At 42.8% G+C, this 25,840-nt stretch overlaps 1 protein-coding gene across 3 annotated transcripts in view; it reads left to right on the forward strand.

Annotated features, from left to right (window-relative positions):
• The window catches only part of CDH13 (cadherin 13), a 744,241-nt gene that overhangs the window by 248,480 nt on the left and 469,921 nt on the right, over nt 1-25,840 (forward strand). For all 3 annotated transcript variants that reach the window (XM_025208638.1, XM_014521695.2, XM_006027433.3), the window contains exon 3: nt 5,173-5,381. In XM_025208638.1, coding sequence (XP_025064423.1) covers nt 5,173-5,381 — 209 coding nt within the window. The remainder of the gene's footprint in view (nt 1-5,172; nt 5,382-25,840) is intronic.

Consider the following 25,840-nt stretch of genomic DNA (forward strand, 5'->3'; position numbering starts at 1 on the left):
TTCATAGAGCCCTACTTTTCTGCCAGCTGGGGGGAGAAACCCATCAGTTTCCTAAGAGCTTGAATAAACAGATGGGCAGGATATAAGGGAGAATTAAGTTGCCAGATGTACAGCTCTGAGCAAATGGAAAGCATATCTCCAAGCATTTCTCCTGATTCCTTGTGTCAAACCTTTCACGAGCTCTTAACATTTCTGCAGTGCACACAGATGGCAGCAATGCAGGAAATGTGGACACTTGTGAATGCTGAATTGCACTGCTGGAGAAATGCGCTGTGAAAAGTCCATACCTTTTTTTGAAGCACAGTGAAGTGTAGCCACATTTTGAATGTAGCTTATAGTGCTCTGCTTGGTGGCATTACTGCTTTGAAGCGCGGTCTCAGTTTTTCAAGAGAAAACTTTGCCCTATTTGTTCAGGGTTGCTCTGTATTCTTGCTTGCTTCATTCGTTCGTTCCTTCCTTTGTCTTCAATACAGGGTCTGATGTCATGACCGATCTGGGAGAACGGGCAGGCTTGGTGGCGGACTGCACCTCCATGCCCGTGTCACGCCCTGGGCCCTCACCAGGCTGCTTTTTGATGCTTTTTTTTTTTTTTTTCTTTGTGTGGGAAGTTGAAGGTTTTGTCATGTGTAGGATTGGATAGAGCAGGGTAGAAACCATTTGTTTATAGAGGGCTTTGGTTTATACGACTGTGTGGCCGAGCGTCTGGACTGCACAACGGCATGTTAGGCACAGTGTGTAATACTGTGAAGGTGTCTGTCACAGTGTGATGTTATGAATGTAATGGCATGGTGATTTTGGTTTGATGGTAATTTGTCTGTCTTTGCTTTGTATATTGGACCTGGATCCCAAAGAGGTTAAATTTTATACCCTAAGCCCCTAAATAAAGTAGCTAAAAAGTCAAAGTCCTGCCTTCCTTGCTTGCTTGCTTGCTGCCTTCCTTCCTTCACACTCAACTTGCCAAAGCAGCAGCCGCCAAATATTACCAGAAGCAAACTATTAGTAGACTAGTACATCACTAGAAGCCTTTTTTTTTTTTTTTTTTTTAATCATGAGAGGGGCACTTTTATACAATGTAACATGTAATTTTAAGTTGATTGTCACGAGGAAATAAAAACGATTTCAAAGAGAATCTACTCAGATTGCCTCTGTCAGGATGGGATCTACATAGCACATCTAGCTGAAGAACGTCAGCCTTTTATTCCCGATGAAGAATGTCTTGCATTTGAGGGCTTGTCTAACCTTATTCTTAACAGTACAGCCGGACCAATAAAATATATCACCTCCCCAAAATCCTGGTCTCTTAACATCTTATTCCCACGTTTGTATGTGTTTGGAAGCAGAGGGGGGGATTGTTGTTTATTTTAAGTGGATTGGATGATAAGACTTCTGTGCACCTATTAAAATGCCTGTCTTATCATTGACATGAGCTGCGTATGATAGTTTTAAACTAGGGCAGGCTGCTAATAAAGAGCCTTACATCCAGATCTTACTGTGATTATGTGAATCTTGCCATGAGTGTGGCACGATCTCAATGAACATGCTGAGTTCTGTGACAGCCCTGGCACCGATGTGCCTCACATGCAAATTCGATGCCACAGCACCTACCTTTTTAGACGCCTGCTCCCTGAACAGCAATCCAGAATCCTGAATGAGGCACCCGAGTTCTCCCTGTACAGTGCTTATGAGTGGGAGGTTCCTAAAAGCACGAAGAAGATAGCTGAATTTTAGCACATGTACCATGTAACAGTCTAAAGCAACCCAAGAGGGAAACACTGAAGACAGGGGTGAGTCTTAAATCCCTCCATGCTCACCCCCACGATGGGGGTTTCTTTTCACTCATGATTTAGGAGCCTGGCCTGGGTTCTAAAAGGCACCTGTGACCTACCATCTCCTCCCCAAAATTAAGCAGGGCTCACTCCTTTTAGAGAAGGGGAAGATGGCATGCTAGTGGTATGTAATACCCTGCTGTGTAATAGCCTCATGATTAGCTTATCACAGCTCACTTGGGGATCACTTCCCTTCGTTAACTGAGCGATTCAAAGCTACATCTCCCACCTCCCCAGGTGACCACCCTAGCTACCAGATTATAGGCTAGATTGGTTGGGAGTACTCTCAGCCTCTCCTTCTGAAGAAATGCCACTTTACAGAAGTCCGGATTAATTGGGCCAAAAAGAGAGTGCAGAAGAGACTCTGATTTTGACTCTCTAGGGGTAAAGGCACTCGAAGGGAGGAAAGAGGAAGTACTCAGCTCTGGTTCCTGCTCTAAGGATTGTCCTTTATGTTTTACACCCAGCAATGAATAGATGAAATATAAAGGGACTTGCGAGAACGGATCAGAACCACGGGCTCCCTCCCAGATGCATGCCTGGCCATGTATGCATGTATAGCCATGCTGTCTCTTGTCTTCTCTTTCTGCACTTGTGCAGAAGTACAACTTTTCAGTTGCCTACAGAAAGTAAAATACAAGAAAATCCTAATAAATGTAGTCACCCCCGGGTGAAGATGGCAATTGAATAGGGGTTTTCAGGTTCACAACCTTGGACTTAGACACCTAGATGCCACCTAAGTTTCACTTAAATGCTGCTTTAAGCACTGGATCTGCCCTTTAGGGCTTAGCCTGCCCCTATACTATCTGCTTCCCTTTGCTGCTGCATTTACATGAATGTATTGCCCTATGTAAGACCCACTGTAAATAGGTGCTGAGTACATGCAGCTCCCAGCTGGAACTGTCATTTCCAATGCGCCTGTTGGAGCATTAAGCCATATCACATAAGATATGGCATGAGTGTCCTTTATACTTACACTCAGGAATCAGTAAAGGGCTACAGATATCTTTCTCTCCACAGTTTTTCTGCAATGGAGGCAGTCCCTTTGGTTCTGCAGAAGAGTGCAGTTGGACTCTGGGACCCCTGCACGCTCAGTCCTCAAAACTGTGGTGCCCTAAATATATGCTTAATCCACTAGAGCTTGTAGGGATCCTGGTGGAGAAGGGCCTTGCAGGAACGTTCCCAGCAGCACTGTGGTCCCAGTCTGTTCAAGAATTTCTCCGTGACATAAGTCTAGTTATGGTGATTACGTGCTTCTGAGACCAGGGTTTTGGCTCCAGAGTTGGCCAAGCTGTGATTGAATCTAGGAGCGTCATGACTTTGAAAACAGCAACCGAACCTAACGTGATAATTCTGGCAGTGGATTTAACCAATTAGTCGCTTAGAAACTACTTTATTTTCAATGACAGCCTAATGTCTTTGATCTTCTGTAATCTGTTTGCCTGTCTGTCCCCGCTTCCAAAACTGTAACACAGTTTTTAAAGAACCTATAATGAGAGGAATACAAAATCAAAGCAACACATAGTAAAGGCACGTCTACTGTACCAGCGACTCAGGGAAGCAATTCAGGAAGTCTGGACCAGATCCTTTGCAAAAAAAAGGACTCATGCAGTAGGTCTTCCTCATATGGCGATACCCAAAAGGCTTATGTAGTTATTCCAAATTTTTGGTGGAGACGTCTTAATTGTATGGTTTATTATGAAGTCTAAAGCTGACGTGATGTAACAGAGATTCTCTTTTAATGAAGTGTGTAATTACTGCAGGCAGTGGCATTCACAGTATTTAAGAGCCAGGAGCACCTGTTAAACCTGCAATGTCTTTGGGGGCAAACGCGGCAATAGAATAAATCTATAATGGTTAAGAAATCTAACAGTGCTGCAAGAAAAGGTTCAAGTTCAGGTTATGTACGTGATAGGTATGTGATCAGAATAAGATTAAGTTAAAAGCAAAGATACATTTTCAGCATACAGTTCAATAAGACAGGTAAAAGAACAGGGACAGATATTTCCTCATAGAACATCTTGCTGTGGCTTGCTGGTTGTGTGGCTGGAAATTAATATAATTAAGCACAGAATCTTTCTTAGTTACAATCTGCCTGCTATTTCCATGCACACGTGTGCACACGTGTGTGTATGTGTGTGCAGAGATCCTTTTACAGAGTAGTTGTTTGTGCTCGATTGATTCCTCAGTAATAACAGTGCAATAAAAATATAAAGTAGAGTAAAGGCAGAATCCTGAAGATCAAGCGATCAGGGTGCCCAGCAATAGCAAATCTATGTAAGTGGGGATTCTTAAAAGCTTTTGGGAAACATTTTCCAGCAGGTAAACTGTTCACCTAAACTATTCACGTGGTGGATGAATTTCCCAAATTGTTTTAATTGGTGGAGGGGAGGTTGCATTCACAAACCAGTGAAGAGGACATGCTGGTATTACCCAGAAGTCCAGTGACTGAGGCAGTGGCCCAACACCTGGAAGAAATGGGTTCATTGCCTTCCTTGATTTTATTTTATTTATTTATTTATTTTTTCCAGGAGAGTGTCAAAACCACCAAGTTTAAAGGTATTTGAGAGTGTATCGCTGTCGATACCTTATGGCGATGCTGTTCCTTTTAGTATGGCGTATGTAAATATTTATTGAGCCAGTGAGAGTGAAACAGGTGACTGGGGCACTCTAGGTTCCCGAATTGCTCCAGTGAATTTTTAAGAATATTTTACGTAAAGTGGATTGGTTCCAGCGGGATGACTAAGGGAGAGGCCACCTAAAAATACCCTATAACCTAGTGGGGGAGACATGAGTACCGATCCACTCCCTGCCTAATTCTGTGTCGGGGATTTAAACCACAAGGCAATGGAGCCTTTCTTTCTGTCTGCCTCAATGAATATTTTAAATATTGCCGGCAGAACGGGACAGCATTGACAAGAGAGATTTGAGAACATCATTTAAGGCGGAATTCATCGAGTCAGCCAAATATATTGATGATAAAGAAAATCAAATGATAGCATTTTTCTGGCAAAATTTTCTGTCGCGTATCGTTTTGACAATACACTATGAAACAAAGGATTTTGAAAGCAGCCAATTTTAGCTGTAAAGGAAATGCACGTCTTTGTTATTTGCTCCCAAAATGTTTGTGTCTGCAATGTTCAGTTCATTTCCTAAGCCCTCCAACAGCCTGGCCAACGTTTCTGAACCACCCTTCTCATAAGCGTGTCCACGAAGCTGTGATTGATTGTGCAAATATAAAGATAAACACTGATTTGAAGTTTCTTGAAAAAGCAGGTTGGTTATAGCAGTCTGAAACCGGAGTTATAAATTCATACTTCTTCTCTTATTTCTTGCTCTTTTCCAGTGGCGTTTGATGACTGCAAGGGAAATGACAAATTGAACTTCGAAGTTTCTAACCCAGACTTCAAGGTGGAACCTGATGGGTCTTTAGTGGCTCGGAAAAATGTAACAGAAGCTGGTCGAGCATTGTTCATCCACGCACGGTCTTCTCAGACTGAAGATATGGCAGAAATTGTGATTCTTGGAGGGAAGGAGAAGCACGGCTCTTTAAAGGTAACACAAATACATATGTTCAGACGAGACTGCCAGAAAAGAGCAGTGGCATGTAAAAAAAAAAAAAATTGTCCTGTCAAGAGACTCCAATGATCAGAAGAGTTGAAATCAGAGATGTTACCAATGCAGTAGCACAATATCATTCGTATTTCCTAGGCATCCACAGTGAATTTTTAACTCCATGAATGGAGGCCAGATGTTCATAGAGAGGCTATTCCAAGTGCAGCTACAGTCAGGATAATACATGAAGGGTTAAACAGTGATAACCTTACCAGTGCAAATAGTTCTCAGGGTTTACAAGCCAATGGGACTACTCGTCGTATTGAGGATGCCATTTAGATTTGACACTTAATCTAATCAGAAAGCATTCTAAGCTATGGATTGTCATTGTTTTTTCAACGTGGGTCTTCTTTCTGCTATCTTCTGTCATATTTTGCAGCCTTTCCGTACAGAAGGGATGACTCTGTTTTCAGTTTCAGTTTGTGTGTGAATCTTTTTTTGTCCTTCCTTTGTTTATTTTCCATATTCACTGTAATCCTAACCCAATTAAGGGGGCCGGGGAAGTGATTTGCAACATGATTGAAATGTTTACTTCACAAACCACAAAGAAACAGAAGAAAAAGTGAGATAGCCTTCATTTCTGTGCCATGGCATTTAGCAAGGAGGCAGGCATGACAGTGACTTACAAGACAATTAGGCCCAATACCTTTACAGACCTATAATTTAAAGGAAGTACAAAGAAGCCATAATGAGACTGACTGATCTATTGTCTTATTTCAGTATTTAGGCTTTGGGGTTGGCAGCACTTTCATTATATTTCCAGAATAGCTATAGTAGTTTAGCTTAAATCTTCAATTAAAGAAAAAAAGGAGGAGGTGGTTGCTTTAAGGGAAAGGCTGAACAAACTTCTAAAATCCCATTGCTGAGGAATAGGTTTTGATTTTTCACTCTTAAACTGTACAGAATGTGAATATAGATGGTTAGTGGATTGTGCAATGTAGATCGTGTAGAGGGAAGAATTAAAGCCCCAGAATACCTGAGCAGACCTGGTTAGGATCTTTTTAATGACATTTTATTTGGTCTAAAAATGCTGTTTCTTGACCCCTCGCGCTCTATATCAGTGGCTCCCAACCTTTTTTTGCAACGACCTTAAATCTGGGTTGTGATGCCCACCTTCGCCGCCGACTCACTTATGCCCGGCGGTGCCAGCAGAGCCTGGGCCAAGCTGGGATCATGGGGGGCAACGGCAGTGAGACCCGTGCAGACCGTGTACCGGGAGGGGCGGAGCAAGGAGCAGACCCCCTGCAACCCTGATTTGGGTCGTGCATAGTGGTTGGGAGCCACTGCTTTATATGAAGGTTATTAGGGCACAGGCTCGGGTGTGGAGGACCTAACTTTTAGTCCTTGCTCTACTTGATTCACAGTGGGTAACCCTAAATCAGCCCTTTCTCTGCCTTTCAGGCTCTCACCCCCAGGCTGATTCTCATTAGTCTGTTTTTGCAAACAGATTTTAAAATATTTTGCTTTAGCTCCAATAAAGGGCAGAACATGGTTTCCACGTGGCTTGAAAGCCATCAACTTCATTCAGTTAATTAACCAAGTCTGATTTGAACTCTGGCCTCAGTCCTGGGCTCTGCTCCAGTCACTTGGTGCTGGTGGGAAAACACCAGCTGAAATCAAGCAGATTCAGCCACTGGCTTGTCCTCTCTGCATAGCTGAATTCTCAGAAAGGGAAGAGGTACCATGGTGCCTATCCTACTTGCCCTCCTCCTCCTTTTGTGGATGTTCATATAGTCAGCTGACTAAGAGAAGAGGCTGCAACCAGGCTCCCCTTGACCCCCAGACCGCTGCAGTGGTGTTGAAACCTGATGGTTGCTTTAACCTGGCCTTGGAATCCAGGCCAGGATGCAGCTTGCCCAGGACTGGGGAGTTTTTGAAGAGCATCTTTGCAGGCCCTGCACAAAGCATTCCCTCAGTTTGTCTTGGGGTTTGGGTGTTAATTCACTCCTTTAAAAAAAAACAACCAAAAAACACGTATGTGCCTGCTTCAAGTACAACCCAACCTGCCTCGTCCGTCATTTTGTCAAACTCAAGTCAAATCTGCAGATCCCGGTGTTCTGCCCGAGGTGATTTTCTTTTTGGATACGTTTGAACGTAATTCTTCTTTTTACGTTGACATATTCAGACGGTAACGACAGCAAAACGGCTCCATCTGTGTGTGAGATGAGACTTGGCTAAGAAAAGCCCAGATTGGAACCTCAGCGTTGTCGTGTAATTCTGTAGGGTTAAGATAAGCGTTCGCTGGAGCACTGCTTAGCATGCAGCACTTAGAGTACAGTACCTTGTTTAATTAGGGGATAAGTAGTTCTTAAATATTTCCCCACTGTCTGTGACTGCTGTTTCTTTTTTGAAAGCTTGTAACCTACATCTGTGAAATCCCATTGTTAATGGTTCTAATTGCAGAAGCCAAACATGTTTGGAAATAACTGACAACAATGGTCTATAATGGGATGACTTGCAGCCTGGATAACCTCAGCTCTGAGCCCGGAGAGCACTGGAATAATCTCTAAACCTTAGAAAGGGTGATCGCTCCCAACCGGATTGTAGATGGCTGTTGGAAAGATTTAGAGCAGGAGCATGGGAGGGTACACAACAGCTTTTTGGCTTTGCTTCTAGTGATACCAGGACTTGATTCAGTTCCCACCGAAGAGAGAAGACTCCAACAGATTTGGTGCAAGGTGAATTGGGATCTTAGTGATAAAGTGTCTCAAGAGCCAGAACACAGTGATTGTTAGAATAGCACTTTCTTAGTTAACAGTAAGAGCAGTAACATAACTTAACTATTCTCCTCTTTGAGTTTTTGAGACATATCTGCCTACTTTCCTGACTCTTTAGATATAGGTATTTTGGAAAGCTGAGTTTCAACAGTCTCTGTTGTTGACCCCTCGCACTATATATCAGTGGCTCCCAACCTTTTTTTGCTGCGACCCTAAATCTGGGTCACAAACCTCACCCCTGCTGCTGACTCGCTCATGCCTGGTAGCTAATTAGTTATAGCTATACATAGATAGATATACAGCTGACCCTTGCCATTCCCGGGACATACGTTCTAGAGATCCCCGCGAATGGGGAGATCTGTGAATACTGTGCTGTACTGATAATAGGCTAGGATAAATGGACTGGATCCTCGCTGCACTATCATTTGCTTTTTTTTTTTTTAGGTGCCAGGATTAAGGGTGTGGATTAATGCTGAAATACAGTACTGCAATGTACTGAATGTAAAAGTATCACCAGAGCGCAGTAACAGTGTCATCACGCTGCACGGGGAGAGAGCGTGGGTTGGTGCGGCGCGCCATGAATATTCAAAACTGAAAATTGCAAATCCGTGAATGGCGAGGGTCTCCTGTATATCAACCTCATATATAATATAATTTTTCACTCTTCTTAGCTCTTCAGAAACTCCTGCTTCAGATTATTAAGATGGCTATTACTTTGTCTCCAGCATCATCAACAAAATTGTCTATTAGGTTCTGCTTACAAAATCTTTATTGATGACTACCGATGGAGGAGGCAAAAATCATGCAGTTGTGATTTTTAGATGTTAGGTTGTCCCTGCAACATACTTAAGGCAGGGTGGGTGGGTGTATGTATATGTATGTAATATATGTATGTATATATTGCATGTTTATTGCTGACAACCTGTAATCCCTCCGTGGTTAAAGCTGTAACCAGGTTCCATTCCAACTCATGGGTTAGTTTCCCCACCCCTATAGCCATACTGCTTTCTGTCTCTCCTAACTTTTTGAGTATAAAGATAGGGCACTACCATCACTATTGTCTTTTTAATGTTATTTAGCTCCCCTTGTGAATCTAGCTCTTTGCTTGTATTAAAAATGCCTGGAAATGAAACAAATTGTTTCATTTCGCCTCCTATTCTGAGACATTCTGGCTTGGGGTCGACTCAGAACAATATTCTTGAATTGGCCAGTTTATTCACGTAGCGCTAATGGCAGGTCAGCTAGGAAGCAGTGAGGTCTAAACAGGAGGCAGGCAAAACGCATTGCTTATAAATGTCACATTTCAGGAACTTAGCTGGGGACACTGGACAACTATGCCTTAGGCTCCACATCTTTCAAAAACACGGAAACTGTAATATGCAGTAACACAATGTCGCTATGGTGTCGTTGGCCACGAGGAATCTTTGTTTAAACGTGGCTCATTCAGTCCATAGCCCGAGAACAGCAAGAGTGCCAATTTTTATGTTTTAGTATTTCTATTTCATACCACAATATCTGAGCAAGTTTCTGATGACAAGGGACGTTTAAAATCAGAACAACTCTGTAAAGAAGGAAAGGTATTATCAACCTTTTACAGATGGGAAACTGAGCCACAGAACAGCTTAAGGGATGTGCCTAAAGTCTCTGTGTGATATGCTGAGGTTGAGCCAGGAAATTAGCCCATATCCTGTGGGTCTAAGCTCAGTGCCCTTTGTCGAGACAGCCCTTCTCCTAATCTGATGGTGGTTTTAGTGAGAAGGATACTTGTATGTTAGAAACTGAGCTGAAACTTAAGTGAATTTTTTTTTTTTTTTTTTGGAAACCTGCTCTTATGTATTGGCAAATTTAGATTTATTGTAGCAAATGGAAGTAGTTGAAACGTATTGCTGCAACACACAGACAGAAAGAAAGAAAGCAAGGTACCTGGACTCTGGCTCCAAAGCCAGTAAAGGAGCAGACTGATGTTCCCAAATGCCAGCCCTGTAGTAGCTGCACTTTATGGTACTCAGCCGACTTCCATATGCACAGACAAATGATTAAATAGCAAGTGTCAAACGCTGTTCTGGCACCAGATGGAAAAGGCAGAATGGAAAAGAAAGGGAGAAATAAAAGGAAGGAGAGCTCCCCGAGACAGCACGCAGACAGGAGCAAAGTTAAAACTTTCTGGTAGTAGCCCAGAATGAAGGAAATGAAATTGCTGTGTTCGGACTACTCTGCAGAATCTAATTTATAATCCCGAGAGGTTAGTCAGGGACATAGCTCATGGTTTTCTGCTTTAAAGGCTGGCTTTTCATTTCTGGTGATGTTTATTGCATCGTTGTCGTTATTGGGCGTGCATCACCTTTGGTGATGGAAGAGGCCGTATGGCTAGAGGACTCGAGAGATCTGGGTCCTGTTTCCAGCTTGACTGCAGGCGGCTGAGTCTGCTCATTCAGATCAGTTCACTGCTTCCTGCCTCAATTTCCTCTTCTGCAAGATGGAAATGGCGATGCTTGAGCCTCTCATAAATAGCGTGGAGATCTGTGTAAATGAACATTGTTCTGCACAATTATCATCACAGGTTGAAATTCCAGCAGGTTTTTATTTGTGATTTCACTTTTTGTTCTGTCTATGCAATATTTTCCTCTGCTATAGATCCTAAGCATTTGGTGCTTTATCTCAGCATTGATGGTAAAAGATCAGAATTCTGTAGGTTAATTGTGATTCTATGATAAAAAAAATAAATACATTCTGAAATAGAATAGCAAATCCTTAAATGTATCCATTTAGCAGCTCGAGCACTATAGGCTATTTTGAAAACACTATAAAGTACCAGGCTCTTTGATATAACCAGCAGTTGTTCCCATCAGAGAAGATTACCATTTTTCTGCATATTATTAGTTTGGAGTTAAATTCCAAACGGTCTAAAAATGACTGTACAAGTGTCTGAAACTGGACTCTCACATGAAGTATCGTCAAATAGACTGGAAGATTTTTATCTTATTAAATTTTATACGAAGCAATTGCTTAAAGAAGAAGAGTGCGCTGCATACATAAAATCCTGTATTTTGCATATCATTTCCAGACCCTTGGAAAATACACCAAAAATCATAGGATTGCACTAATAAATGCATTACAGTTGTTATGCTCATCAAAATGATATACAATGCTGCTTCTTACAAAAAAACCTTGGAGATGTATTCCTTTAAAACATAAGGATTTTCCCTTTAGGTTTTCAGAAACCTATTTTTTAAATTTTTTTAAAACCGTAATGAAGATTAGCTTTACAGAAAGCTGTCTTACCAGAAAGCTTACCAGATCTTACCAAAAAGCTCAGAGGCAGAACCATCTGGAGGAGATCCAGCACATGATGTTTCCCACTCTTAAAATAGAAAGCTTGTCCTGTTCTTCCACTAATGTTTTAAACCATGTATGGGATATTTGTGGATTCAAGCTATATATATTTGAAACCAAGATCTAGGTTTAGGCTGGTGTAGAATTTGGTGTCTGTCTACGGATGGTATTTGAATAAACACATTTTAGGCTGTAATGCACGCCGCGTGAAATATTTTTTTATCTTAGATAAAATACTAATTTGAAACAGCCATAATGAATGCAATATTCTTTTATACACAATGATAACATTTATATCATCATGTATAAAAGTCTCCATAATAGATCTCTGGGTGTTGTGACATTTTATTGTACGATTTAGAGACCACAACATATAAAAAAAAAAAAAAACCCTCCTGAGCTTCTCAGACTGTTTCCCACCATCATTTTAATTGACTGTTGTCTCTTGGGTCTGATACAAAGTCCAGAGGCAAATAGATTCCTTCAGGTTTTGAATTAAGCCATCCAAACAGGAATTTGGGCTGCTAGCCCCATCTAAGTGTGGTTCCCAGTACTTCTTTCTTACCCAGCTAGCTGACATAGAGACCCTATTTGCAGCATGCAAGGACTATAAGGACTCCCCAGGTAACTTCCCCATTGCTGTATTCTTCTTAATTCAGGTGGGGTTTCACTGGTGCCGACAGCTTTGTGTAGAGCCGCAGGATGCGAGGGATTTTACTGTTCAAATTTTTCAATCTGCAAATTTCCACCACCAAACAATTCCAGATTTCACATGTGCTGGCTCTGGAATATGCTCTAACCAAGTACCATTTATCTAAGAATTATCCTGGTGCCAAGGGATGTGACAGTTGCCATAGAAACAATTGCACATTGTATTGAATAATGGAATAAATGTGGTAAAGAACATGATCCACTGGTGGCTCTGATTAGCTGACGATCCCTACTTGAACAAAATATTTCAAGTAGCATCATTCATTATGGGTGCAAAAACGTAAACCAAAAGTGGGCTAGCTTTGCTCTTTTTCCCGTCAATGAACAACTTCAGGATGTAAATAAGAAGTTCTCAGCTGCGAGGAACAATGGTCTTGTAGATTAGAAAGACAAATAATTGACGTGGGAACAATTAGATGTTATCTATTCTGTATGTTCTGCGCCGTTTCCAATGAATAGCCCGTATTAACATTTTATATGAATGATGGGGGTATTTAGCTAAGGAAAGTGATGTTGCGCTTGTCACTAGTGCACACATTTAAGACAGATACAGAAAATATATTAGTGTTTGAAAAGGTGACATCAAATGAGGCGGAAGCAGCACAAATGACTGTTTAAGGTTCCACATCAGTAACAAAAATTAGCCTCAAAATAACTAGCTAATCCCGTTCGTAATAAAATGTTTAAAATCTAAAATCCACTTACTCGTTAACAAGAAACTGAGCTTAGGGTGTTGTATCTGCCATGAAAGAATGAACATCATCCAGGTCCCTTTTTCACCGTTAGATGGGCTACAGCTCTCTGTGCTGCAGGTATGGACTTTCAGATTGATGTCAAAGAACCACAGAACCCAAAAGTAGGTTCCTGGAATGCACCCAAAGACATTGTTTTAAAGAAGTATTTAGGTTTGACACTGTGTCGTTGGAGTTAATGGCAAAGCTCTCCTTTTACTGTAGCGAGTGCAGGATTGTTCAAGTAGTCCATCTCGATAAAATTCAGTCCTATGAAGAGGGCCAGAAAAACACTGGTGCATCACTTTGTTCTGCTAAAATGTTGTTACCAGGGATTATACGCATCGCTGAGTGATCCATAAGCCCTTTGTCAGCCCTTTGCACATGGATTAATTTGACCCCTTATGATCTGACATAACAAGCGAGTTTTCTTCTTTTTAAACTTCAGTAGAATAGCGATAAATTAGTCTATGTTGAGACCAGACTTTTTCAGGCTAATGCTGCGAGCCCCACCTTGAAGGTATTCCACTGATACGAGGAAGGCAGCATCACTCTGTGTTGAGTACCAAAGATTAATAATGGCCTTTTAAAGAAATCTGCTCCAGAGACATGGAGAATATATGAAGGAACCATTTGGAAAAAGGCTTAAATTTTAAATTAATTCTAGTAAGTGGGGATGTGGGAAGGAAAGCAACAGGCTGAATATGATTTAATAGAATGTAAAAAAAAATCATAAAGGGTAAGTAGGCATCTCTTAGGATTTGTAATATCCTGTTTGTAAAGCAACTTTCATCCTGTAAGAGCCTGAAAACATTTCAATTAAGCGTGCGTATACATTTAGATATAGATGAAGTTTGTGTGTATATGTGTACACATAAAAATAAAATGCGTGGGGGTATGTGTTGGTGCAATTTACATTAAATTTATGACTTGAATCATACAGTCACTTAGAAAATAACACAGAGACCCCGGCTCAGTATTAAAAACTCCTATGAAATCCAGGAAGCAGAGAGAGTTTTCTAAAGCCCCCTCTCAATACCATACAAGAGATGTAAAGGAATTGAACAGTGCAGAACCCATCGGAGAACCCCAGAGCCACAGAGGAAGTGTCCAGTTCTCTCCTCTTGGTCCTTTCAGGTAATCCCACAGTCCCATTCATGGGACCTCGTAAGACCCAGGCAAACTGACATAAACACCAGTGTTGGGAGGAGACCAACACTGTTTATTAGGCTCAGACTTCAAGCCAAATTTTCTGGTATCAGAGAGCCCTGATGGATGTTGAATGTCCGGAACCGTCTTTGTCCCGTTTCAAATGTCTCACATTTGTCATAGTTTATGGAGAATGATAGTCACGGGAGAGATGATTCATGTCAAAGGATGATATCTTAAGCAAGCATGTTCTCATTTTTCTTTCTAATGGTTACCCCAACAATTCCATGCTGGCTTCTTTGGAGCCAAAAGGGCTATTCATTATTGCAATTACAGCCATCATGTCAACAGCAATCCCTTGCAGTCGAGAATGATCGCCTTCTGTGATTGCTTTATCTGTGGGTTGGAAGATGGCTGTTGAGGCTGATCCAGGATTGACAGACTCTGTTGCAACTTGGGCACATTTCCTTGTGGCATGGGTGGCTCTGGATTCTTGATTCAGTCTGCAACATGCTGCTTCTGCAACTCCCACTTTCACAGCTCCTTTTTGTCAGCATGAGGTTTTGAAGTACTGAGATCCTTGCAACAGACTCTTCCTCCATTTGGGGCAGTTCTGGGTGATAGTCTCCCATGAGTTGATAAAGTAATACTACATTTTTCCAAGCTGGCCTTGAGGACGTTCTTGAAGTGCTTTCTCTGCCCTCCTCTTGAGCATACACCTTGACTGAGCTAGGAAAATCAAACTTGCTTCGAGAGTGTGGAGCCAGATATCTGGATGATATAGTCAGCCCAGCAAAGTTGATGTTGGATGATCATTGCTCGTGGTGTTTGCTTGCAAGAGGATGCTAATGTTGTTGCATCTGTCTTCCCACTGCATTTGAAGGATCTTCCACGGGCAGCGCTGATGGTTCTTCTCCAGCGACTTGAGGGGTCTTCTATATATTGTCCACGTTTCTGCTCCATACTCACTTTACTTTGGAGATTAAAACATCACAATATTGCACAGAAGCTACGTAGTCACAAGTAGCCCCATCATGTTGCCACCAGGCCCTCCAGAGAGAAGCAGTTTTCAGTCATACCCAGGGATCATAGAGGTAGCGTAGACATGCCCTAAAAGCTGGATGAACTTGTAATTGCTTAGCAGTAGATCAGTGATCACAACCCTTCAGAGCTAAGGGAGATGCTTGTTAAAAACTCAAGAGGCACAGACTCGGGTTGTTGGGTCAGGAGACCCTGTCTTTAATCCCTGCTACCAGAATGAAGTTACAAGAAACCATGGTTTGCTGCCCTAAGAAACAAGAAGATCGTTGATGACAATAGATCTGTTGAATATTTTTGTTTACTGACACGACAAATGGATTGAAGCTTTAGCAGGATCCAAGCTTTAACAACACAAATCACTTTCTGTCAGCAACTACTCAGACTACTGTAGGCAGAAATGTTTTAATTTACCTGCAAGTCAGCAGGCACTCTTGGGATTAGTGGTGCCCAATTTTTGCTGAACTGTTTGGCATGTGTTAGATCTCAGCAGAAATTATCTTTAAGTCATTTTGCTTTCATTTCTTTTCTATCTCTAGAATTACATTGTGGTTCAGGGAGAAATGAATCCTGGATATAGTATACACAGCTTTTTAAGATAACAGCTACACTGTAATCCTTTTAAAATGAGACCTGGATCTTGGACTTAATGCATTGCCTTCTCCTGGACTGCACTGTATGATCTCAGCATGATACGATAGTTCTTGCTACTTTTATAAAGGGTATGCTTTTGATCACCAATCAAAACTGGCCTAAATGTTTGACTGTGTTGAGACAAATGCATTTCAAATAATGGTACTAATCACAGTAGAGAACTGTTAAATATTTTATGTGTCCAAGGATCCAGCTCTACAGCGAATGTCAAGACAGTATTGATAAAGACAATTTTTGAATGTTTTCAGTCAGACAGATTGTGTAATGGCCCGTGTATTCACAAATGGAAGCAGTGAGTCTGCTGTTATTTTTCTGAACTCTCTCACCAAATTATTTATATTGCTATATAAATTACATGACTTGCTAGAGCTTTAAGAACTTTGCTAATAAAAGACAGTGCAGTTTTATGCATTTTGCATGTGCCCCCAATGTGTGCCCTTGATGTTTTGTTAGAGTTGAAAGATATGCTTTTGCATGCTAGTCCTATCGGTTGGGAAAGACTTGTACATTTTGCCGAAGATTCCCTGATAATAGTCTACATACCATTAAAAGAATTTTTAAAAATCCAATTTTTTCTAACATAGATATACCTTTGATATTGAAAGTTAACATCTTGGTTGAACTTTCATTCATTCTTTGATGGCTTTTATTTATAAAGTTCAAGGCTAATATGCTGCAAAAAGTCTATCAAGAAATCACGTGGAAGAAAATGTGAAATTGGCCTTTTATTTTAATTTTTTTGCCTGTGGAAACCTGTTCTTTTCCTCTGTTCATTAATGGGTGTTTAAGACGTGTGATCATCTGAAGTACAATCTTGTTCCTATACACATTGACTTGAGCACAGAAGTCACTCATAACCATTACCTTCTGTATTGATATCTGACAAGAAAAGGGGCCTCAAATCAACTCTTTGCTCTCCTAGTATAGAGGGTAACTCCTTTGGCTTCACTGAGGTCACCCTTGATTTACTATGGTGTCGGTGGCTAACCGGGGTTGGAGAAATTGCCTTTGTAACTTTATTTGCAAACACGGCTATAGTATTTCAAAAGGGATTATCAACATGCAAAGGATTTCTTCTAAGATAATTAAGGTAATAATGAATTAGAGCATCATCTCCCCATGTGAAGTATGTTACTTGAATGCTCTCATCATGTCCTGTGTCAGTACAATTCCACTGTCATTGAATTCAAAGAAAACCTCCAGTAACTTCATGCTTCATATCTGGAATCACAAACACTACGCTTGAAAGCAGTCCATATAGAATAACAAGGCTCTCATGCCATGGTGAGAACATTCTTACTTTGGCAAAGTTTTCTTCAGTGGAGCAATATTCAGCCATATATCTTTTCGGGAAAATGCCTGACTAATGTGAAAGACATTATGACTAAGCAGGTGGTGCCCAATAGGGCTGTGCAAAATAGCACTGTTCTGTTCCGACTTGAGTTTCGAGGTCTGGACAGGGCAGTGTTTTGTATCGAATATGATTCGGAGTCAAAACAGCCTCACTGTTTCGCTTCATCAAAACAGTGAGGCTGTTTTGATCCTGATTCGACCATTTCAACCATGACTCCCCAGATTGCATGGGGGGCGGGGAGGCAACCCATCTGGGCTGCCTCTCCATCCCCCACACTAGATCACATGGCAGGGGGTGGGGAAGCAGCCCAGCTTGGCTGTTTTGCCACCTCCCATGCTAGATTGCACATAGAAGCAGCCCAGCTGGGCTGCCTCTCCATCCCCCGCAGCTGGGCTACCTCACCATCACCCTGGGCTATATCACACGGGGGACAGGGAGTCAGCCTGGCTGGGCTGACTTCCCATCCCCAGTGCTATGGTCAAAACGTTTTGACTAGCCTCGTTTTGTTCCGCGGCTATTTCAACGGCCTTTGTTTCATTTTGATTTTGCTGTTGTGATCTCAAAATGAGTTGAAACAGTGTTGAAATGAAACAGCAGTTGAAATTTTGCACAGCCGCAGTGTCCAGACCATAATGGTCAAACATGGCCTATCTCCACAAGTATTTGAAAGAGGATATTCTGTTTTTCACTGTTGCTGATAACCATTTGTGTTCTCAAATTAGGATGAATGTGTCTCGGTATCCCCAGTTTGATCTGGAATGGCTGAAATCATACGTGATCTAACCAAAATTTTGCAACAGAGGCACTGAATAAAATAAATTGTATCCACCCTTACCCCACCTCTGGATTTGATGCAGTTGTTTTTGCTTTAGAACTTCAGATTAGATTATGTCTAAGAAAGGGGACTGATAGAATCATAGAGAAGTAAGATGACCCATAGGTCATTTAGTGCAGACCCCCGCCTGAGGCAGGATCATCTCCACCCAAACCATCGTATACAAGTCCATAGTCCAGAGGCAGGTAAAATATGGCCTACGGGCTGGATCCAGCCTGCCAAGCACTTTCATCTGGCCAGCAGCGAACACCAACAAATTGTGCCCTGCCCAGCTCTTCCACCCACAAGTGAGGGAGTGAAGTGCCCGTGTGTACACACCCTGCCCCCAACATATCCTGTTGTGACTCACTCGTACCCTTGTAGAAAGAACGGCCTGGCCCTACTAGCACACAGCTTCCAGGTGGGGCTGCCACTACTGCAGCCCCTGGGAACCTTCTCTGCTTCCCTGGTCTCCTGCTGGCTCCGGGCAGCATGTAGGGAAGTGGCAGGGGTAGGGCTGCAGCAGAAGAGAATCACAGTGTGTGGCGCTGGGGCTGGCGTCAGCGCAGAGCCTGTACCCAGGGGGTGATGGCAGCATAGAGTTTGGCTGGGCAGTGTGTGGGTGTGAGAGAGAGTAGGGGATGTGGGGACCCCCCATGCACTGCCCCATATGATGTACAGCTGCGGCAGGAGCATCAGCAGCAGGCGGGTGCTCAGCAGGGCATGGCTCTGGCCAGTGCGCATCATAGTGAAGGGTGCAGCCTCCATTGGGCTGTCTGTGTATTGCCGGCATTCCCTCTCACTCGCTCACAGCCCCTGCACTCTTCAGGCTCAGTAGGGAAGACTCAGGTGCTGGAGCCAGCCCAGTGGAGGCTGCACCCCTCACTGCAATGTGCAGCACTTGCTGAAGCCATGCCTCACTGGGTGGCTGCACCCGGAGTGTCCCACCTGCTGCTGTGCCATGGGAGGAGTGTGGGGGTTCCTACCCACCACCCTCCCACACCCTCCACACCCTGCCCCCACAGCCCCCCACATATACATAACCCCCCAACATACCCTATGCCCCCCCACATATAAAGCCACAGCCCCCATAAACCTCCCCCACACCACAATACATAAGACTGTGAATTGACTTTTGAATTACTATGCAATCACCTCTACATACACTATACAAACACAAATCATGACAAAAATATTTTTTGTAATAAAATTAAAATATGCTATAGTAGGTGTTTGATTTTTAGTGTATGATGAGCAGGTGTGGCTCGTGATCGCTGCGATGCTGGGGTGCATGGAACATCCCACAGGAGTGCAGCGGGGCTCTCCATGTGCTTGGCAGTGAATCTGGAAGTGGACTGTAACTACTTTCGGTCCACTTCTGGGTCTGCCGGGGAGTGCATGGGGGGGCCCTCTCCGCACCCCCCTGGCTCAGCAATCGGCCACAGGGGGACCCCAGGTGCCCCCCCCAGACCCGGGAGGCACCAGTCGCTGAGCTGGGGGGCATGGGGGAGAGGCCCTGTGCACTCCCTAGCGAACCTGGAAGTGGACCAGAAGTGCTTCCAGGTCCACTTCCGGGTCAGCTGCCGAGTGCACTGGGGAGCCCCCCCAGGCTGCTGCAGGACACTCTATCTGCCCCAGCATCACAACATTCATGAGCCCCATTACCTAGGGATATGTAGAAAAACATTTAATGCTATGGCTGTCTGAATCTCCGAGTCTTTCTGAATCTCTCCGAATCAATTCAGAGGGTTCCAGTTTGATTCAGAGAGATTAAAGTGTCCCCTGATTGGATTCAGATTTGGAGATTCAGCCACTGAATTGGGCTGAATCTCTGCCAAATTGAATCAGGGACCAAAACTTCGCACAGCCCTATTATTTGTCTCAGTTCCGACTCGGACAACAAATGGGTAATCCAGTTTGGATTACTTGACCCTTGCCTGCCATGAATTGCATCTAGTTTGTCAGAGTTGATCTTCTGTAGTGGGCTGGGTTGATAGTAATGGGAAATCTTCCCTGGATTTAATTTTTTATTACTCAGAATGAAAAAAAAAAAGGAAGATAGAAACCTTCCTGTTGATAAATAATGCCATGCAGTATATAGAAATGTTTTCCAGGATAAACTTTTAAACACATATTGTGAACATATACCTTCAAATTCTGATTTTGTCAGGGCTCTGCAATAACCAGAAGCAAAAATGTTACATGATAAGTTGTGCCATTCCATGTTATTAAAGTAGGTAGTAGAGTAATATGTACACGGTAAACAGCAATGAATAATTTAGGACTAGATTGTTACTTTCCTCCTACTCTTTAAAAAGAAGTGATGCTTTGCTGATTGGTTCCAGGAGCAAGTGAAGGAAGGAATTTTGATATGTGCTAGCCAATAAATGTGAGCATGTATGGGGGATGGGAGGGGGGGAGGGTGTTGGGAAGCAGAGAGGAACAAGGTTTTATCTATTTGCCTATCCCTTTATGCCTCCCCAGTAAACATGAAATGAGTGGGAAAGGGGTTTCTTGGCTCTGAGAAACCAGTTCTTCCTCCTGTATACTGAGATTAATAGCGTAGGTTCTTCACACTATCTCTGTAATTCCTTTTGTGGCCACATACGGCAGGAGGCCTTAATGAGGATAAGATCAGTTTACTCTCATTTTTACTTAATTTTCAACCTTCCTCCAGTTCCTTTCACTGATTTCTGCTCCTGTAGCTGTGTACGTTGGCCCCCTGGTAATCAGTAAGGTCCCAGATGACAAACGTGCCTCAAAGATTCAGTCTTGGCCAACACACTGGGCATGTCTACACATGCATTTACACTGGCTTAAATTTTCTGCACAATAGGTTACTGCACATCTGGTGTGGTATGGGCAGGGTATGGGGGTCGTGGAGCCCTGAGAAGAGAAGCCGACCTCTTGAGCCTATAACTGACCCTTTTTGTCTCCCAAAAGTGTTTTGGCACCTCTCTCTCTCACATCAAGGCATGGCAGAAGATTATTCGAAGGACAGAACACTACTATTCCAGCAGAGGCTCCAGGCAGCATGCCACCACCCTCTTACAGACTCATTCCATTGACTTTAATGAGCTTTGAAACTGGTCATAAATCCTCTATCAGAAGTGCCCAAATCAAAATGTCTTTGTGAGTGACCTTGGTGTTAACTGTACACTGATCATATTATGTTTCTAAAGCACAAAAATTGCTTTAGTTAGTCAAAATTATTTTATGACTTTTGACAGAATTCCTGAAAAAAGGGCTTTTTTCAGAAATATTTTAAAGGAATTGGAGAGTAATTTCCAGCTTTACTGGGTTTGTTTTGTTTTAGTATACTCAGAGATTCAGATTGAATGCCTGTCAAATGGGCCAGCTATGACACTGTAAAAATAATGTAATAATGAATTATATAAACACAATAACGTGGTCTCTTACAAACTCTTGAAATGTAAGTATCAATCTAAAAACCTTCAATCATCTATACTTCCCTTTCACTCCCAATGCTTCCTGATTTAGGGATAAGATCAGCTATAATTAAATTAGGGAGTAAAAGTAGTGGGAAATACCTGTGTAGTACAGAGAGGAAAACTGTGTTGGAGTTTACTGGTTTTCTTAATGGGCCATTCTCTTCTCATGATCCAAATGATCTCCCTTCCCTTTTAGTTTATTGGTTTTCTTGAATCAAACTGACTGTTTGTAATTATCGTTCCTTTTTCTTCAGCATTCACTGCATTAGGCTGCATTCTGGATTTTATTAATTGAAAATGCATTTCAGGGCAATCATGAATTAGATAAGTGACTTGATTAAACCTTTGTCTTTAATAATATGAATGGTAAAACAAGGCAAGCAAATTAATCTTGGCCCTGGACAACACATGGCTATTCAAGGATGGCATGTAATTGTTTATGAGACCATTGCCAAGCAGACCATTTAAATTCATATTGAAATTATAAAAAAAAAAGGAAAAATAATATTTTTGAATAAACATTGATTATTTTCTAGAATGGGTAAAAATGTCATATGAAATGCACAGAGATTATGAAGACTGCAAACACTTCCTCTTCCTGAAGGGGGGTGTTTGTACCCAAAAACTTGCAAATATTTTTTTTTCCAACTATTTGAGTTGGTTTCATAAAAAATATCAGATTTATCTTGTCTGCCCAGAGCTTATGAATGTACAAACACAGTGAGTTTCAGTATAACACAGAGGGGGTAACCAGACTAATTCAGGGGAATCACAAGGGAAGACAGCAGGGGCATATAGCATTATCGTTATTATTTATCATTTTTTATTACTGTAATATAGAGGCATCAACAAAGAACAGGTCCCCTTAGGCTCTTTATAAACACACAGTAAAACACAGAGCCTTCTCTGGAAGCCTTAGCATCTAAATGGAGGAGAGATGCAAAGGGGTGGTAGGAGATGGCACTATCTCTGGTACTAATGCTGTAGAGCAAAGAGTCTAACTAGCTGGAAAGACTGTAACATGTCTGCCGTCTGAAACTGAATCTTCCAAGTGTCAGACCTGAATCCAGTGTCTTTACATGCAGGAGCATCCTTCTTCTTTAAGCACTAGAAATGCCATTCATGGTCTAACCTCCTGTCAGGGGCAAGGATAATAATTACTTACCCCAGTTTCCACTTCACTTGCAACCATTCTGTGTTTCTTCATTTCATGCCCCTGACACATGCTTCTTATATCTGTGTGGCTGGTACCCTCCCAAAGTCACTGAAGTTATACAAGGGATGGCTGTCACATTGACTCTGAGGAGCCAAGCAGAGAGCTCTAAAATTAAGATGACCTCTTCCGTCTTGAGCTGCAGCAGCCTGTGCTTTCCAGTGCGGGCTACAAAGCCACTGGCTTCCAAAGACCCTCAACCTAACTGTGTTGTGACAACAGTCTGAAGGCTCAACCTGAACTCGTCTCCTTTCTTAGTCTGAACTTTTTCATTTCTTGAAGACTTAGAAAAATGGAGACTCCCCATGCCTGAAGAAGGGTGATTGCACCCGAAAGCTTGCCAAGAACTTTTTCCCAACTACTCAGATGGTTCAATAAAAGATATTACATCTACCCAAAGAAGCTTGCCTACCTATTAGGCCTGTGTGAGCAGGCAGTTATTCTATCTGGCTTCAGATCTGGCCGCTTCAGATGCCAGGGATCCGATCCGGGGCTCTGGACCAGGTTCCCGGTTTGATCAGGCCAAAGTGACTCTGAAGCTTCGGAGCTGCCTTGGAGATCTGGCCATGGGGTATAATGGGGAATCAATGAAATATCTATAACTTTGGTGTTTTTGTCTGATTTGGATGAAACTTGCAGGGGTGGTGTCCCCTGCTGAGGCCACAAAGCTTGCTAAGTTTCAAGAAGATCGGTGCAGGGGTTTGGGAGGAACTACACCTCAAGATGTGGACAAGCAACACTCATGACATGGGTGACAATGTGTGTGTTAAGGTGCAGCATGGTGAAAGCCGCAGGGATGCTAGCCCCTGCTGTGGCCGCGACACCTGCCAGCTGTCGAGGAGATCAGTGCAGGGCTTCTGGGTTCTGGGGCCCTGCACCTCTGGCTGCTGACAGGCAAAACTCGTGCCATGGGTGCTTGTGCAACTGACTGTCTCTGTCTTGAGGCAGTTGATTGTCTGTATCGATTCTTTCCTCTCCTTAGTCTGTGGTTTTATAGATGCTAATTGTTGCTAATTAACTGGTTACATAGCTAGCAACTGTGTATTGAGCTGGTCCCTGAGTGAATCACGATTGGTTGGTAACTGGTAACACAGTAGCTTAGCAGCCAGGCCTGCAGTAGTTCCCCCCGCCCCAAGACAGACACAGTCGCACAAGCACCCATGGCACAAGATTCGCCTGTCAGCAGCTAGAGGTCCAGGGCCCCAGAACCCAGAAGCCCTGCACCGATCTCCTCGACAGCGGGCAGGCTTCGTGGCCTTAGCAGGGGCTAGCGGACCTGCAGCTTTCACCCAGCTGTGCCTTAACACACAGCGTCACCCATCTCACGAGTTTTGCTTGTCTGCATCGTGAGGTGCAGTTTCCCCCAAACCTCTGCACTTATCTCCTTGAAACTTGGCAGGCTTTGTGGCCTCAGCAGGGGCCACCACCCCTGCAGTTTTCAGCCCACTGTGCCTTAACACATCCAAGGTCGTCTATGTCACCAGTTTTGCCTGTCAGCAGCTCGAGGTGCAGTTCCTTCCAAGCCCCTGCACTGATTTTGAAATTTGGCAGACTTTGTGGCTTCACCAGGGGCCACCACCCCTGGGGTTTTCATCCCCCTGTGGTGTAACACTTAGATGTGACATGAGCTTTGCTTTCAAGAATTTGGGGTGCAGTTCCCCCCCAAGTCCCTTCACCAATCTTCTTGAAACTTGGCAGGCTTCATGCTCTCGCAGAGGCTACCACCCCTGCAAATTTCATCCAAATGGGCGGCTAGGAGCTGGAACCAACTTCCAAGGGAGGGGGTGCTGGCCCCTACCCTGGGGATCTTTAAGAAGAGGCTGGATAATTACCTGGCTGGACTCATTTGAGTCCCGTTTTTGTTTTTAGGGTTTGTTTGTTTTTTTTTTTGGGTTGTTCTCCCGCCCTGGCGGGGGGGCGGGCTAGAAGATCTATTAGGTCCCTTCCGACCCTAAAACTATGAAACTATGAAATCAGACAAAAAAACAACAAAGTTATAGATATTTAATTGATTCCCCATTATACTCTATGGCCGGATCTCCGAAGTGGTTCTGAATATTTTCCGAAGTGCTTCGGAAGCTCTGAACCACCTCGGAAAGCCTAAAGAAGCCAGTGCTTCGATCTGGATGTGCTGCTTCGGACGCTGAAGTGTCCGAAGCTTCTCTGGATCCGAAGCACGGTCCAAAGCCTCGCATAGCTCTACTACCTGTGTCCTTAGACCAACACAGCTACAACCAAAAACCCAGTCTCCATTCTTATACCACTCAGTTTGGCTCCTTGACATGCACGTGTGACCCAGTCCAGAGAATTAGCAAAGGGCCATCACTGCTCCCCTATGGCATGTTGTTATTGGGAAAGCTGTAGAATAATCCTCTGGGGACACTAGAAAATGACTAAACTTCATTCTGTTCTATTCAGCTTCTTACACCAAACCCATCACTTCGAAATCTGAACAGGACAAAAGAGTACATAAAAAGAACCAAAAAGTGGGGGTCAGAGATACCATGCCCTGAAAAGGCAGTTTCACTTGAAGAAGAGGGAGAAAAGAACAGAGGATGACGAGTGTCCTCATAAGTGAGTCATGACAACACAATTGTGAATAAAGACTTCTTTATCACCCTGATTTTTATCTTGGCAGTACAACAAACTCAGACCAGTCAGTCCATTTGTATCATGGCTGCTTCTGTTTGGGCACGTGAGCGAGGATCAGTTTTGATACAGCAAGGTCTTTGGAGAATCCTAATTTAGAACATGCTTGTTTTGATGAATTGTCGTTGTTTAATAGAGATAGGTAAATAACTTGCAATGTATAATTTATCTCATAAACGTTGCCATTTTTTTCAGTTTAAAAATGCCCATGAACAGACCTTGACATTTTGTGAATGTGTGTGTTTATGCACAATTATATATGAATTTCTCAGATGAGTAATTCTTGATCTGCAGATTGTACATGCAGTTCTCTGGAAACATCTGCCTGTATTAGTTACACAAGTCATGTGATATTATTTTTACTTCCAGATTGGATGGTTTACGTAAATAAGCAACAGAGCATGAAATGCAAATCCTATGACAGACTATTCAATTCAAAACTTGCTTTCGGCAAGTAGCTAATTTATTATATTTGCAGAGGAAGAAGAAAACAAAATGGTCTTCTCATGATCCAAATGATCTGAGAGAGGGAAATAGTATCTATGCAGCTTGGAAAACCGATAACATAAACACTCTATAAAGGG

This window comes from Alligator sinensis, unplaced genomic scaffold (genome assembly GCF_000455745.1).
Source record: "Alligator sinensis unplaced genomic scaffold, ASM45574v1 scaffold119_2, whole genome shotgun sequence".
Taxonomy (NCBI): Eukaryota; Metazoa; Chordata; order Crocodylia; family Alligatoridae; genus Alligator; species Alligator sinensis.